The sequence below is a fragment of the Scyliorhinus canicula genome, chromosome 9, assembly GCF_902713615.1.
Source record: "Scyliorhinus canicula chromosome 9, sScyCan1.1, whole genome shotgun sequence".
NCBI classification, from domain to species: domain Eukaryota; kingdom Metazoa; phylum Chordata; class Chondrichthyes; order Carcharhiniformes; family Scyliorhinidae; genus Scyliorhinus; species Scyliorhinus canicula.
This window is the reverse complement of record NC_052154.1, coordinates 43,734,090-43,749,284: the sequence shown is the minus strand read 5'-3', so window position 1 is coordinate 43,749,284 and position 15,195 is coordinate 43,734,090. Positions and strand designations below refer to the sequence as shown.

The 15,195-nt window shown below is 43.8% G+C and overlaps 1 protein-coding gene across 1 annotated transcript; it reads left to right on the top strand.

The window, feature by feature from the left end:
• Positions 1 to 6,434: 6,434 nt before the first annotated feature.
• plekhf1 (pleckstrin homology domain containing, family F (with FYVE domain) member 1) lies at positions 6,435 to 14,985 on the top strand. Its single transcript, XM_038806624.1, has 3 exons — positions 6,435 to 6,677; positions 6,758 to 6,974; positions 13,969 to 14,985. The coding sequence occupies exon 3, from the start codon at positions 14,001 to 14,003 to the stop codon at positions 14,817 to 14,819; it is 819 nt and encodes a 272-aa protein (XP_038662552.1). The 5' UTR covers positions 6,435 to 6,677; positions 6,758 to 6,974; positions 13,969 to 14,000; the 3' UTR covers positions 14,820 to 14,985.
• Positions 14,986 to 15,195: the final 210 nt, after the last annotated feature.

Here is a 15,195-nt window from a genome sequence, read left to right as displayed (position 1 = left end):
TATGTATATATTTAATTTTGTACTGTTTTATATTGATTTGAAGTGTTTGACTCAAGTGTTTTGTAAATGATTGATATAAGTTTGGAAACCTCGACTGATAATATTGACATACATTCACATTACATTTCTCTGCATCATTTTAACGCAGGTGTTAAACATCCAGTATTGAAACTGAAAATAATTTAATAGAAGTACTTCAAATGTTTGCAGAACAGCAGCGATATAATTTCTGTCATTTACATTTCTATTATATATAGAATCATAGAATCCATACAGTAGAATCCATACAGTAGAATCCATACAGTGCAGAAAGAGGCCATTCTGTCCATCGCATTTGCACCGACTCTCTGAAAGAGCACCCTACCTAGGTCCACTGACCCACCCCACCCTATCCCCGTAACCAAACCTGCATATTCCTGGAGACAAAGGGGCAATTTAGCATGATCAATCCACCTAACCTACATATCTTTAGACTGTGGGAGAAAACCAGAGCACCTGGAAGAAACCCACGCTGGCGAAAGTACAAACTTCACACAGAGAGTCACCCAAGGCTGGAATTGAACCCAGGTCCCTGGCGCTGTGAGGCAGCAGTGCTAACCATTGTGCCACCATGCCACTTATGAATCCAAACGATGTATCTGTGATGTCCATGGCACTTTCTGAATAAAGTATTACAGGAAATGAATGTGCCGAAGCTGCTGAAGCTGGGGTGCAGAGCATGTGCGCTCTAACCAGTACCATTAAATATTCCCATAATAGTAATCAGGTGAGCAAGAAACATGGCCCTTTTCCTTCTGCCCAGCCTTGGTGCGGGGAGGTCCAGCAACTCTCCACTGCCATCAACAGGCTCAGCACAAACCAGATTCCTGTTCATGTCCTGCTCACCAGGCTAAATCGCTGGCTTTTAAAGCAGGCCAGCAGCACGGTTCGATTCCCGTACCAGCCTCCCCGGACAGGCGCCGGAATGTGGCGACTGGGGCTTTTCACAGGAACTTCATTGAAGCCTACTCGTGACAATAAGCGATTTTCATTTCATTTCATTTTATACTGAGTTATAAGGAGCCAATCTCTGCCTAGGGAGTTCTGAATTGATGATGTCACATGATAGGGGCTGGTTTAGCTCACTTGGCTAAATCGCTGGCTTTTAAAGCAGACCAAGCAGGCCAGCAGCACGGTTCGATTCCCGTACCAGCCTCCCCGAACAGGCGCCGGAATGAGGCGACTAGGGGCTTTTCACAGTAACTTAATTGAAGCCTACTCGTGACAATAAGTGATTCTCATTCTCATAAGGACTGGAAAGATGTTTCATTTCCATAGGTATTACATTGTAATAAATAAATTGTAGCAAACAAATCTGTGGTCAAAAATAAAAGCAATTATTTTGATAAACCTGTATTTTTAATGTGCATGTTTTCTGTCTGGTCAGACCAACTGGTCCTCAACACACATTATTAGAACAGAGCATTCATTCCTCATCTCAGCCATGCCCTTTGAAGGGTGCATATGGAGTTTAAGAGAGTGAAATTGGAGAATAAGTACATTGTGTTACTGAAGTTATTAATATGTGCCAAGAAACTTTGAGGCGATACTTAGAATTCTATAGCACAGAAATGGGCAAGTCTGCCAACATCTTTAACAGATGATCCACCTCATTTAATCCCCTCCCACTGCCTTCCTTTCTCCCCCAGTAGCATTTTAGCACGTTGAAAATAATGTATTATCACTAATAGGAGGAAATAGCTGTGGTGGTGCCTGGGATTATTTTCCAGTAGAGTTGAGCCCGACTCATTGCCTGCAAATGCAATATAATTTCACCCTTCAAAGATTCCTAGTTACTAACTCATGAATTTTGCTCAGGCTAAACACAAAAAGATAATCATCGAATGATTATTTTCACTTCTTGACAGTAGCCACTGATTGCTCTGGAGACATCATTAGCACCAGATGATGCTACTGCCAAGTATTTGACATTATGGACTTCTATGCACTATGCACTTGAAATTCAGGATTCTTGTTAACACAGCGTAACTGCAAAAGTTACAGACCAGGGCAGCACGGTGGCCTAGTGGTTAGCACAACCGCCTCACGGCGCTGAGGTCCCAGGTTCGATCCCGGCTCTGGGTCACTGTCCGTGTGGAGTTTGCACATTCTCCCCGTGTCTGCGTGGGTTTCGCCCCCACAACCCAAAAATGTGCACAGTAGGTGGATTGGCCACGCTAAATTGCCCCTTAATTGGAAAAAATAATTGGGTAATCTAAATTTATAAAAAAAAAGAACCCAGCTTCAGTGAGATGCTATTCCTTCGGCTGCAGCTGTAGAATGGCATCTCAGGGAAACTTATGAATATTTATACGGCTCCCTGTGGGCGGAGCTAGCCGGCAGGGGCTTACCGGAAAACCTGTAATACAGGTACTGGCGTAAATCCCCTAATGCAAGCACACACATATATACAGTGGTAGATCACCGCAATTCCCCTAAAACTGATGGTGTCTAGATCCTTTAAAGGAAATAAAAGGTTGCCATCTAAAGTAGAACTTCCCCTGATGGTATATTTCTTTTTTTCTAAGTGCAGGAATGTCAGTAAATCACCCAGCTAGGCAGAAGCACTGGGCAGGATGGGAGACCTCCAGCTCAGCAATATTCACTTTTGGGTTACCAGTGAGGCAAAGGTGACACCATCTGCCCCTATCCCAGAGTGAAACGCTGGTGAGTCGGAGACCCCAATGAACAAGGCTCTAGAATCACCTGAAGAATCTTTGATATAGGGTGTTGAAAAGGGAAACCCAGAAGCTGGCAAGTTTGGGGCAGGGCTGAAACATACGTGTGTAGTTAGCTGGGGCAAGTGAACAACAATCACACTTGTTCTCCATGTTTGGAAAAACACACTCATCCTTGCCTTGGTCAAGTGCACCTGGTGTAACACTTTGAACTGGATTAAACTCAACGGGGAATAAGACGACGTGGAGTTAACACTGTTAATGGCCTCCCTCCAAGCCTCATCAGTAAGCACAAAATCCAGCTTCCTCTCCCATCTCGCCCTCACCCCATCCAATGAGGCAGGATCCGACGAGAGAATATAGCCATATAGGTCTGAGATAGGCCCCTTGCCAGGTTGAGCCAAGGATAAAACCTTCTTCATCAAGGAGGAAGGCAGAGCCAAAGGACGGAAAAACTTGACGGGAAAAGTCACGAATCGGAAGATAACAAAAGAGGCTCGAATTGGGCAACTGAAATTTGTGAACCAGCTCCCTAAAACTGTCCAATCTTCCCTCTCCAAATAGATCCCTAAAATGTTCAAGTCCCTTTAACTTCCAATATTTAAATAAAGGGTCCAAAATAGAAGGTAAGAAGAGGTGATTGTTACAAATAGGGGCTAAAGAGGACAGGGAAAAAAGTTTTAAGTGCTGCCGAAATTGTTCCCAAATCCTCACCGAACTTGAGGAAAAGTTAGCAGATGAGAAGGGCGGTGATGCGGTAATTGTGACATGAAGAGTACAGGTACTGCACAAGCAAGCCTCTATTCTGCCCCAAATCGAATCGAGGTCACTAATCCACTGCAAACATGAGAGCAGCCCAATAATGAAACAAAACATTTGGGGGAGCCACGCCCCCTGCCTGACTGTCCCTCTGCAGCAGAACACTACAGATTCTGGGACACTTACCCAGCTATGTGAAAGCAGAAATCAATTTGTTAACCTGAATAAACAAGGATTTGGGCAAAAAAATAGGGATACATTGAAAGAAACAGAAAAACCTAGGGAGTGCATTCATTTTTATCGTTTGGATCCAATCCGCCAGAGACAGAGGGAGGTTTGACCACCTCTGTAGATCCACTTTGACACTTAATTAGGCTTGAGTAGCTTAATTTATGAAGTGAGACCCAAGTTGCAATGTTAAACGTTCATTATATGTGAAAAAATTAAAGCTGAAAGATTAAAAGACAGACATTAATTCTTCTGATTTGAAATCAGAAATTAATAAGCAATAAAATTGGTCTCTCCTCGACCTCAGAAAGGATGAATAACTTATGGAACACTTCCCTTCAGGAGGTAGACATGCTCTATCTTTTCAGCATGCCATCACAGCTGTGCTGCAGACTAACCATGAGAAATGACATGCAAGGTCTCCGCCATTATTATGTAGTTTTGTGTGCTATTTTAAAACAGCTGTTAACGCGTCTATTTTAGAAGTTCCCCTTTACCTCCACTTCACAAATGACCTGCAAAGTGTGGATCAAACTAAAGCTACCCTGTGATTAAAAATCCAGATTTTGTAGAACTGAAAAAGAATCCTTGGCATTACTTTCCCCATAATTAGTGTTCCTAAAATATTGTAATTTAACCCTTTGCTTATCCAAGATTTAAGAAACAAAGCTGGATTTGGTTTCTTTTAAGTTGTCCTACAATAAATCAATTTAAATAACATAAAGGAATAAGATATTGTACGAATGAAGTACAAATATAGCACTTGTTGAAAAACATTTAAAACTTGGTTTTGGAGAGGGATAAATAGGAGTACAGTTTCTCATAGAATCTACTCATAGAATCTACAGTGCAGAAGGAGGCCATTTGGCCTATCGAGTCTGCACCGGCCCTTGGAAAGAGCAGCCTACTTAAGCCCATACCTCCACCCTATCCCCATAACCCAGTAATCCCACCTAACCTTTTTGGACACTAAGGGGCAATTTATCTTGGATTGCTTGACAATGCGGTGTCACGACAACATCCATATGTCTCTAACTTAATCGGATGTCTCATGTGGTTAGTTCTGGTAGTTGGCAAAATTATGCTAGATCACTTACAGGTAGACACTCAAGGATCTTGAGTGCAATATTACCAACCCAAGCTCCACTAGTAAAGGGTAACATCACCTTTTAAGCACCTTGAACGACGCAGCAGCTAAATACACTACGTAGTGCGGGGTGCTGAGACATACAGTCCAAAAAAACTCAAGGTTTAATTTGCACTGTTGCAATGTGGGAGGAAACCGGAGCACCCGGACGAAAGCCACGCAGACACGGTGAGAACATGCAGACTCCACACAGACGGTTACCCAAGCCGGGAGTTGAACCTGGGGTCCTGGAGCTATGCAGCAACACTGCTAACCACTGTGCTACCGTGCCGCCCAGTTGCAGCTCAGTCACTATTTTCTTAACATATCGTATAACATGGTTAGCAAAGTCACCATTGTTTAGTTACTTGGTGTCGCAGTCACAACAACATTACATTATAGTCTGCTTCTCTTACTGGGTCTTTTCTCAGTCTTTCGTTTTCTTGGCTGTCTTTATGTTTGTTGTCTTCTTTAATGTTCTTTGGTCTGTTTCTTAGTCTGAAAAAACTGAGCTGAAACTGTCTTTTTAGGCCTGAACATTAAAATATCTCAAGTGAATATGGCATTTCTCCCATTCATTTTTTTAAAATGGGCTTTGCTTATAATTTTAACTTTTAAAAATATGTTGCAGCCGACAGTGAGATGCCAATAAGTCTACTGGAGCTTTTAACCATCTGTTGTTGAGATTTCCTCAGGAAATGTTTTTTTCTAAACTTGAATGCTTAAATACAGCTATAAACATAGGGTAGGTCAGCCATTTGCTCTTATTCACAGTCTGAGGCTTTAATATCTCAATTTTAGCATTTTAAACATTGAAAATCAGCTAATAAAATGAAATCTTAACCCCATCCGCCTGTGACGGGGTCATTTCAAATTTTGCTCTTCCATGAAGATGTCTAAAATATACCTACACATGTTATTTGATTAAAATTCCATTTTCACACATCATATTTAGCATTTTAAATATTTCACTCTTGTCCTTATTTCAAGAAAGATAAATGAATCCTTCAAACTGCTCCTGGATTAGTATGGTTTAGGGGGAGGGGAAATTCATCAGGTGCTTATCTATAGAATCATAGAATTTACAGTGCAGCAGGAGGCCATTCGGCCCATCAAGTCTTCACCGGGCCTTGAAAAGAGCACCATACTTAAGACCACACCTCCATTCTATCCATGTAATGTTGTCTATCCCTTTTGGACAGTAAGGGCAATTTAGCGTGGCCAATCCACCTAACCTGCACATCTTTGGACTGTGGGAGGAAACCGGAGCACCCGGAGGAAACCCATGCAGACACGGGGAGAAAGTACAAACTCCACACAGTCACCCAAGGCCGGATTGAACCCGGGTCCTTGGAGCTGTGAGGCAGCAGTGCTAACTACTGTGCAACCATGCCGCCCATTCTATGTACAGCAGTTTCGAAACCTTGGCAATGCAAAGGAAACGTTGGGGAACAGGAGGGAATCTGAAGATACAGTTGTAATAGTTTGGTCAACATGCAACTTTTAAAGTAGCTTGGTCCCTTTTTTAAAGAAACAGTCCACTTTAAATCCTTTCTCAAACCTTGCTGCGGACGTGTTTTCGGAACCCTGGCAGGGTGCCAACTGCAGTCAGCAGTCGACTTTTACTTTTCTCTACAATTTTACTGCTACAAATCGCAAGCAAGAGGAAGAGAGGTTCAGGCTGCTTAACGTAAAAATAAATCCAGTTTTGCATTTCCTTCCTGAACACACTCATGTTAACAGAAATGCACCAGTCAGGCAAACATTACTCAATCAACATTTACCTCGCCTGCAGTGGTATCAAGAGCTATATCTAGAACAATCGGGACTCTTTCAGCAAACAGCAGGTACAGGCTGTTAAATATATTTTCGTTTGAACTGTGTTAACCAAGTGTTGCTAAAATCAGACATTTGTTCTAAATTTCAGTTCGGTCACTGGCTGAGCCTCGCACAGTTTAAAATCCTTGGCTGAGGCAGCTTAAGTCGTGAGGAATGTTTGGCTCTGACGCATTTAAATGATCTGAACGGAAAATAGCCTGAGTACATGAAGACTAACCTTTGTGCAACGTAGAACTATAGATCAGCTCGGGTGTCCGGAGTCTGTTGCACGTCAAATAGAACACAAGAAAGTTTGACTGTGTCTTGTAAGTATCTACTTTGAAGTGCCTTTGTTATGTGCTTTTATGCAATACAGGAAAATACTCAGAATGTAGAACTGGAGATTCTTTTGATTCAAATTTACGATTAGAGATTTTCTTCCAACAGAGTAGTGAATATGTGGAATAGATTCCCTGCTGACTCAACTAATGTTGAATTAATTAGCACTTTAAAAAAACTGCCTTTTTATTCGGTTAGAATATAAGGGGACAAAGTAATGGAGAATTACTTAAATGTGGACACCACACGTGAGGAAGGATGTGATCGCTTTGAGGGAGCAGGAAAGAGTGGTTCCAGGGATGAGGGTCTTCAATTCCACAAGAGACTGGTGAAACTAGAATTCCTGAGAGTAGAGGAGGTTGAGACGAGATTTCATCGAGGTGTTCAAACTCATGGTGGATGTGGACAGAGTAGATAAAGAGAAACTATTCCCATTAGTGGAGCAGTCAAGAACCTGAGGACACCTATTTAAGGTGGTTGACCAGAGAAGCAATTGGAGACATGAGGAAAACGAGGATCTGGAATGCACGGTCTGAGAATGTCGGAGAGATGGTTTTAAAGGAAATTGGATAAACACCCAGTGAGAGAATACGTGCAGGGTTTCATGGTAAGGATGGGGAGTGGAGATGGCTGGGATTCTCTTTCCAAAAAGTGGCACAGAGTAGAATTGAATGGCCTTCTGTTTTTACAAGTCTACGATGCTGTGATCTTGTTGGAGTGAGTATCCCATGTTCTCCGCCATGTTATATGCCTATTGACATTTTTCTGCACTTTTCAATCAAAACAAATTTTTACCATAATTTGCTGAAAATGCAAGTGGATAATGGTGTGCTGAGGGCAAAGGGGCTAGGCTGACGATGACACCAGCAGTCTATCTCCTTAACCAGTGAGATTTAACAATCGAGAAAGAAATATCAGAATGACAAAGTAAGGGGGTGAATTAGAGTCAGATGAGGGACAGAAATGAGGGGAAAAAAGACTGGGCCAAGAAGGAGACAAGAGACAGAAAGAGGTAGAAAAAGACTAAAATAATTGAACATAAATCTTGGAGAATTTACAACATGTAGGAAAGAGGTACAACTGGGCTGGAGAAGTTGATTGGCATTGCATTACAAATTACAAATCATTAAAATTATGTTTATGCCATTAAATATTAGAACCTTAGGCGTGATTTAACAGAAATGAAACCGAGTTCCATGTCGAGCCCATTTAGCCGGGTGTTTCCCAGTGCTGGAGGCCCCGAGAACAATCCCACTATTAAACCAGACTCTGCTTCATTTCTGGGTCTTGGCGAGGAAGGTCCCGTCGAGGCTACACTTTGTCCCATTTTCTACACTAATGAGTGATGCTCATTAGCGCAGGAAGAGATCGGGGCGCCAGTTTTAAATGGTGCCCTGATCTCTAGACCCCACCCTCCAGTGTGGCCTCCGGCCCCTCCCCAACATCCCAATAAGGGGGTCATGAAGCCCCACATATCTCCTGAGGGCTGGGCAATTCCAGGCCCAATCCCTGGCATGGGCATGATGCCACATGGGCACTTCCAGCCTGGCACTCTGGCTGTGCCCCTGCCAGCACCACCTGGCCACTGCCAAGGTATCATCCAGATGGCGCTGCCAGGGTGCCCAGTTGGCAGTGCAAAGGTGCCTAGGTGGTATCCTGCCCAGAACTCGATCACCCAGAGTCCCCGATTGCCTTGGAGATACCCCCCCCCCCCCCCCCCCAAGTGCTGGTACATCTGGTCCAGGTCAGAGAATCCAGCCGCCAGTAAACGGCCAGAGATTTCCGGCCTAGGTGCTCAGGCCAGCGGGGAATCAGAACATTTTCACGCTTCAGCTAGGAGCGCCGTGAAGCACAATTTAATCAAGCCACACTGCCCACGTGCATCCCACCTGAGTCTGGGTTCCACAGCCATGTGATTCACTAGGGTCGGGATTCCCATTGGGAGCCTGACAAGCTGGAGCAGCTTTGAAGCACTTCACTCACCCAAGCTCCCATTCCAGCCGGAAGATGGCTGTTAAAAGACCAAAGCCGGACTTTGCCACACAATGAAGAGCACCGGAGTTCATCTCACAGTGAGTCATCATCATCCTCCATCCCGTGGACAAGATCCACTGATACTGCCAGCCCCAATGCCCGAGGTGGGGGTTTGCCATCAGTGGGACCAGAAGATCCCGCCAGCGTGAAAGACCAGAAAGTTCAGGCCAGTGGGTAGGGGTGAGTGAATGAGCACCCTGAAACTGGGAATGTGCCTGACACACACACTCGGACTCTCTCACACTCTAATGGTCTTCTTTATTCATTACTTTTTTAAAAATATTAATTTATTGCTTTGACATTGTTGTTTCTTTTCTTCATGCTGAAATATATTTTTTTTAATTCACGCATTTTTCTGAAATTTGTTCATCAGTTCCTTGAGTGGGAAACTTGATCTGAAGCCTTTCTAGAAATCATAGAACATACAGTGCAGAAGGAGGCCATTCGGCCCATCGAGTCTGCACTGACCCACTTAAGCCCTCACTTCCACCCTATCCAGGTAACCCAATAACCCCTCCTAACCTGTCACTGAGCGCCATTTATCATGGCCAATCCACCTAACCTGCACGTCTTTGGACTGTGGGAGAAACAGTAGCACCCAGAGAAAACCCACGCAGACATGGGAAGAACGTGCAGACTCTGCACAGACAGTGACCAGCGGGGAATCGAACCTGGGATCCTGGTGCTGTGAAGCCACAGTGCTATCCACTTTTGCTACCATGCTGCCCAAATCCCTTTCTAAATATTCGTGCCTCGCAATTCTCTCTCCTCCTCAGAAATCATCCTTCAACCTGTCTCCCACTGAGCACAGGACTAACAGATTTATCACCTCTTGTTCCTCCTACCCACAAACACGGCCCTAAATGTACATTCCAGCACAATTAGGTGCCACATTCAAAGTTACTACAAGTTTCTTGAACTTATTTTATCTTGGATTGCTTGACAATGCGGTGTCACTACAACATCCATATGTCTCTAACTTAATTGGATGTCTCATGTGGTTAGTTCTGGTAGTTGGTAAAATTATGCTAGATCACTTACAGGTAGACACTCGAGGATCTTGAGTGCAATATTACCAACCCAAGCTCCACTAGTAAAGGTTAACATCACCCTTTAAGCACCTTGAACGACGCAGCAGCTAAATACACTACGTAGTGCGGGGTGCTGAGACATACAGACCAAAAAAACTCGAGGTTTAATTTGCACTGTTGCAATGTGTGCCTACAGGTATTGTAATGTAAAGGAGCTCGGCAGGGCAAGTCTTAAAGTGGGGCTGGAGAATAGCATTATCCACAGTATGATGTATAGAGTCACGTGGTAAGCGATTCGAGAAAGAACAGTCTCGAAACAGAAATCTATAATTAAGCAGCTATCATGCATGTTGAACAGTACCATGCATGATACTAATCTGGGAACTGTAAATAATTAAAGGCCACCAATAAAGGGTTGATGTTTAAAGATTGGACTCTGCAAGATTTCACCATTGTGACATCACAGCGCCAGGGTCCCAGGTTTGATTCCGACCTTGGGTAACTATGTCGAGTCTGCACGTTCCCTATTTGTCTGCGTGGGATTCCTCCGGGTGCTCCGGTTTCCTCCCACAGCCCAAAGATGGGCAGGTTAGGTGGATTGTCCATGCTAAATTGGCCCTTAGTGTCCAAACGGTTCGGTGGGATGACAGGGTTAAGGGGATAGGGCAGGAGTGGAGGCCTAGGTAGGGTACTCTTTCGGAGGATCAGTGCAGATTTGATGGACCGAATGGCCTCCGTCTGCACTGTAGGGATTCTATGATTCTAACACATGCTGAGTTGGCCAATTTCACACAACAGGATCAAGAGTTAAACCTGACTCTGTGTCCCCAGAATAAGGAGGGAACACATTATATTTTAAGCTACTGTTGAGTGAATAGACATCCAATAAATGTTATCAGCATTTACGACAAAATATCATCTTGCCAGGACACACCTAAAAGGTGAAAGTAAATATGTGGTACTATCAAAACACGCGAGCTTTCTTAAGTTAAAAAAATTACAATGTTGAGTAATTCTAATTTCACAAATATAACCTACATAAGGCCAACTATAGTATTGCATCAGGAAATCAGAATCAATGTTCAAACTGAAAGTCAGATCCTCTACCAAAATATATCAAGTTGGCATAGTTCAACTAACTTGGTGCTGAAAGTATGCACAACATAACTGGAATAACCAGTTTAGCAAGAACATTTCTTCATCAAACAACATTTCATCAGGCACATAAGATAAGCAATTAAATCTGTTGGTTATTTCCTGAAATACATTTGAACTACATTACAGAATTGCACACCTTTAATACTATACTCCAAAATTGGTCAGCATGTAAGATACTTACTGGAACATAAAGACAGCCAATTGCAATAGATCATAGATAAGATGGTGAGGCAGCACCAGAGGTCAGGGTCACAACTTTTTTGAATCACTTAAAGTTCCTGTGAAGTCCCTGAGGGACTTCTAAGTTAAAAGTACAATATGAATACAATAACGTATTTGTTGCCGTTGTTGTTCAACTGAAGTCAATAAGAATTTAATTCCACAGTGGTGGAAAACAAGCTGCTGATTTGCTATCGCCCATTTTAGAATATCCATATATGAAAGTATATTTTCAGTACCGAAAAGATTGTTTGGTGTTAATTCAAACTTATCGTGATGTTAAATATTCACCTTACACTGAAATGAACAATCCCTAACATTTCCTGGTTTGTTTAGTGGGTATCTAGTGGGAAAGCACTGTAACTTCATGTGCTCAGTGGTGAGTCACTCAGATACAGTATAGCACAACTTCAGAGGAGCAAGAAAAAGAGAGCAACTTTCTAATTGACACATTTAACTGTGCGTGTCTGGTCACTAGAAATTGTTCTGATTTTTTTATACCAGCAGTCAGCATTGATAGCATCCCCATTATTTCTAACACCCGTATCTTTTAGGTTCACCACCCTTTCAGTAAAATGTTTTTTTGTAATTCGCTGTGTGCGGAGCTGTGGCCTGAGTCTTGCATTGTTCCTCCAACGTCTGTACTGACTTTGCATTTATGGCTGCCATGTGGGCCATTGGTATATAGTCGGTGTCTGTATCGTCAGTGTCTGTATATTTGATGTCTGTATCGTGTAATCACTGTACTAGCTGCAGTGACTCACATGCTGCTGCGCCTAGCAGTGATCACTTGTCTGCTTCACAATTGCAAATTTAACTGTGAATAATTGTGCATTCACATCAACTTGCAGGTTACACATTCCCAACGTCTTGATTGGTGCGCCGTGGTAGTCGGTGAGATTGCAAACATTATCCTGTATTCCTGGTTGAATCCACGGGCGAGATTCTCCGCAAGTGTGGAGAATCGTAAAGGCTGCCGTGGGACAGGCCGTGATCCACGGCTGCCTTCACGGCCACTTCCGGGGCCGATTCTCCCCCCACGGGCGGGGCTAGGAGCGCGGCCACTTGCGTCACGGCGGCGCAGCCTTGACGACGGTCGTCAAGGCCGCACGTCAAGCGTCACGCCGGCTGACACAGCTAATGACGTCGGCCGCGCATTCGCAGGTTGGACAACGCCAACCCGCGCATGCGCAGTTGGCGTCTTTTCCCTCAGCCACCCCACAAGATGTGGCGGCTTGATCTCGCGGGGCGGCGGAGGGAAAAGAGTGCGTCCGTTATGGACGCATGGCCCGCGATCGGTGGGCACCCATCGCGGGCCTATGCCCCCCTTGGCACGCCCGTGGTACTGCAGTGCCAATCGAGCCCCCAGATGCCCCAAACGGGCATCTGGCGCCCGTTTCACGACGGCAGTGAGCAGGTGTGTTTGCTGCCGTGTTAAAACGGGCGTGATGGCCCGGCCGCTCGGCCCATCGGCCTCGGAGAATCGCCGCTCGCCGTAAAAAACGGCGAGCGGCAATTCGTGGCGTGGGTCGGGCGTGAGGGGGGGGGGGGAGAATAGTGGGAGGGCGTGAAAAATGTCGGGAGGCCCTCCCGCTATTCTCTCACCCGGCGTGGGGGACGGAGAATCGTGCCCCACATCTTCAGCAAGTCTGCTTCATTGATTAAATTCGCTCTGGCACCTGTGTCCAGTTTGATGTTTGTGTTGGTTTGATTAATCATGAACGGAATCGTCCAATTATCCAAGTGATTTGCTATTTCTTCTTCTATTTTTGTGCTTTGTTGTTCAGTGCCTTCATTGATCATGTCCACGAAAAAGGAACCTTCCAGGCCATCTGGTGCATCATTAAACTCAGCTTGCCTGTTCAGGGCTCCACTTTGCATAATTGACGAATCACTAATTTTTTTAGCTTCGGTTATTACATTAATACTTCTTGTTTTTACCAATCCTTCGATGGTCATATTAGAAATTCAACAAAAAATTAAATGCCAAAATGTTCTTTCATGTTCTGAGTACATTACAAACAAAATAGTGCGTTTCTCAAATTGTAACAATGATCACTTGGCATTTATAAAAAATATTTTTGGAAAGGGCCCATCGTTGCCAGGAAATGATAAGCCCACATAACAAGGTGCTGATCTCAGTTCACTTGGCAAAAAAGAGCCTAAATGAAACTAAAATACTTCCCCAGAGAACAGGAAAATTAAAGAACCAGTTGGCTCCTCACAGCCTGATACAGAGGAACAGCAGATGAAAGCTAGTCTGTACATCTCCTCACTGATTCAAGCCAAAGAAGGGTGTGTGACCAAGAGACTAATATGGGATAGTGAAGTCTTTAAAGATTCAATTCTTTTTTTACTTCTTCCATGATGAAAAAAGAATATAATTCTTCAGGGCCTTTCTGTAATCAGACTGTTTATTGGATAAATGTTCGGCATTTTTGTCAGCAGACGTGTGCAGTGTCCTCCTTATAAAAACTGCAAAGCGAATTAAGAAATTAATCACCCTTAGCTCTTTATTTCTCCCTTTCTTAAACGACAGGAATCAGCTTGGCAGAAGGACCTGTGAATAAGATGGTGGACCGCCTGATAAACACAGATATCAACACGCAACGAATTACCGCAGTCGAAAATTGCTTCAGAGCAACTGGTCAACCTTTGGCCCTGCAAGGGCGAGTACTTGTAGGCGAAGGACTATTGACAAAAGCTTGTCGCAAGAAGCCAAAACACCGAATGTTTTTCCTGTTCAATGACATCCTGGTATATGGAACTGTCATCATCCTCAAGAAGAAGTACACCAATCAACAGATAATCCCACTGGAGGATGTCACTGTTGAAGACCTTATGGATGATGGCTGCCTTAAAAATCAATGGCTGATAAAAACCTCGAGGAAATCATTCAGAGTAGGTGCCGCAACTCTCCTTGAGAAAGAGGACTGGATGAAACATATTGACAGCTGTGTCAAACAGCTGTTGGAAAAGACGGGAAGGAGACCATCTACTGAACATGCAGCCCCATGGATACCGGACAAGATGACAGAAATTTGCATGAGGTGCACTGAAAGGAAGTTCAACACGTTAATCCGCAGACATCACTGTCGGAAGTGTGGCTTTGTGGTGTGTCAATCTTGTTCAAAGCACAAATTTCTCATGCCTAAGATGTCCTCAAAGCCTTTAAGGGTATGCACGCTATGTTACAATAAATTGGTGGAAGAGAAGAACGAAGGATCAATATCAGAAAGAAAAGCAGATGAGATCACTGGTCTGGATATGATGATTGCTAGCAACGAGGAAGATAGTGACAAATCCAGCGATGAGGAGAGACAAGAGCAGTGGCCGGGACCGGATCAGTTTTTTTCAACAGACCTCTCTTGGTCCGCTTTTCACGCCTAAGCATATACACAGCCAACTAATTCAACCAAAACGCTATCAAGGAAAAATACATCGCATCAATAATTAAATAGGTCTCTTCCAAGTAATTTTGCGAAAAAATATGTATCACTCAAAATGATCATTTAATTTGATGACAACTTGAATAAAATTTGTCTTGCGCTTTACAGTGTTTGTCTCTCTTTAACTGTTGGGTACTATGCATAGCAGGGAATTTTACTTATCAACCATACCATGAGGAAATATAAGCAATTTTCATTTTGTAAGTGGTATTTAATGTCCACCCCTGAGGTGAATTTTGCCAGGTGTGTGGGTATTTAGCTTAGTGAGAGGGTGCCAGGTGGGTGCACAATGCCTTGCTGCCTCTGCCCTGCTTAAG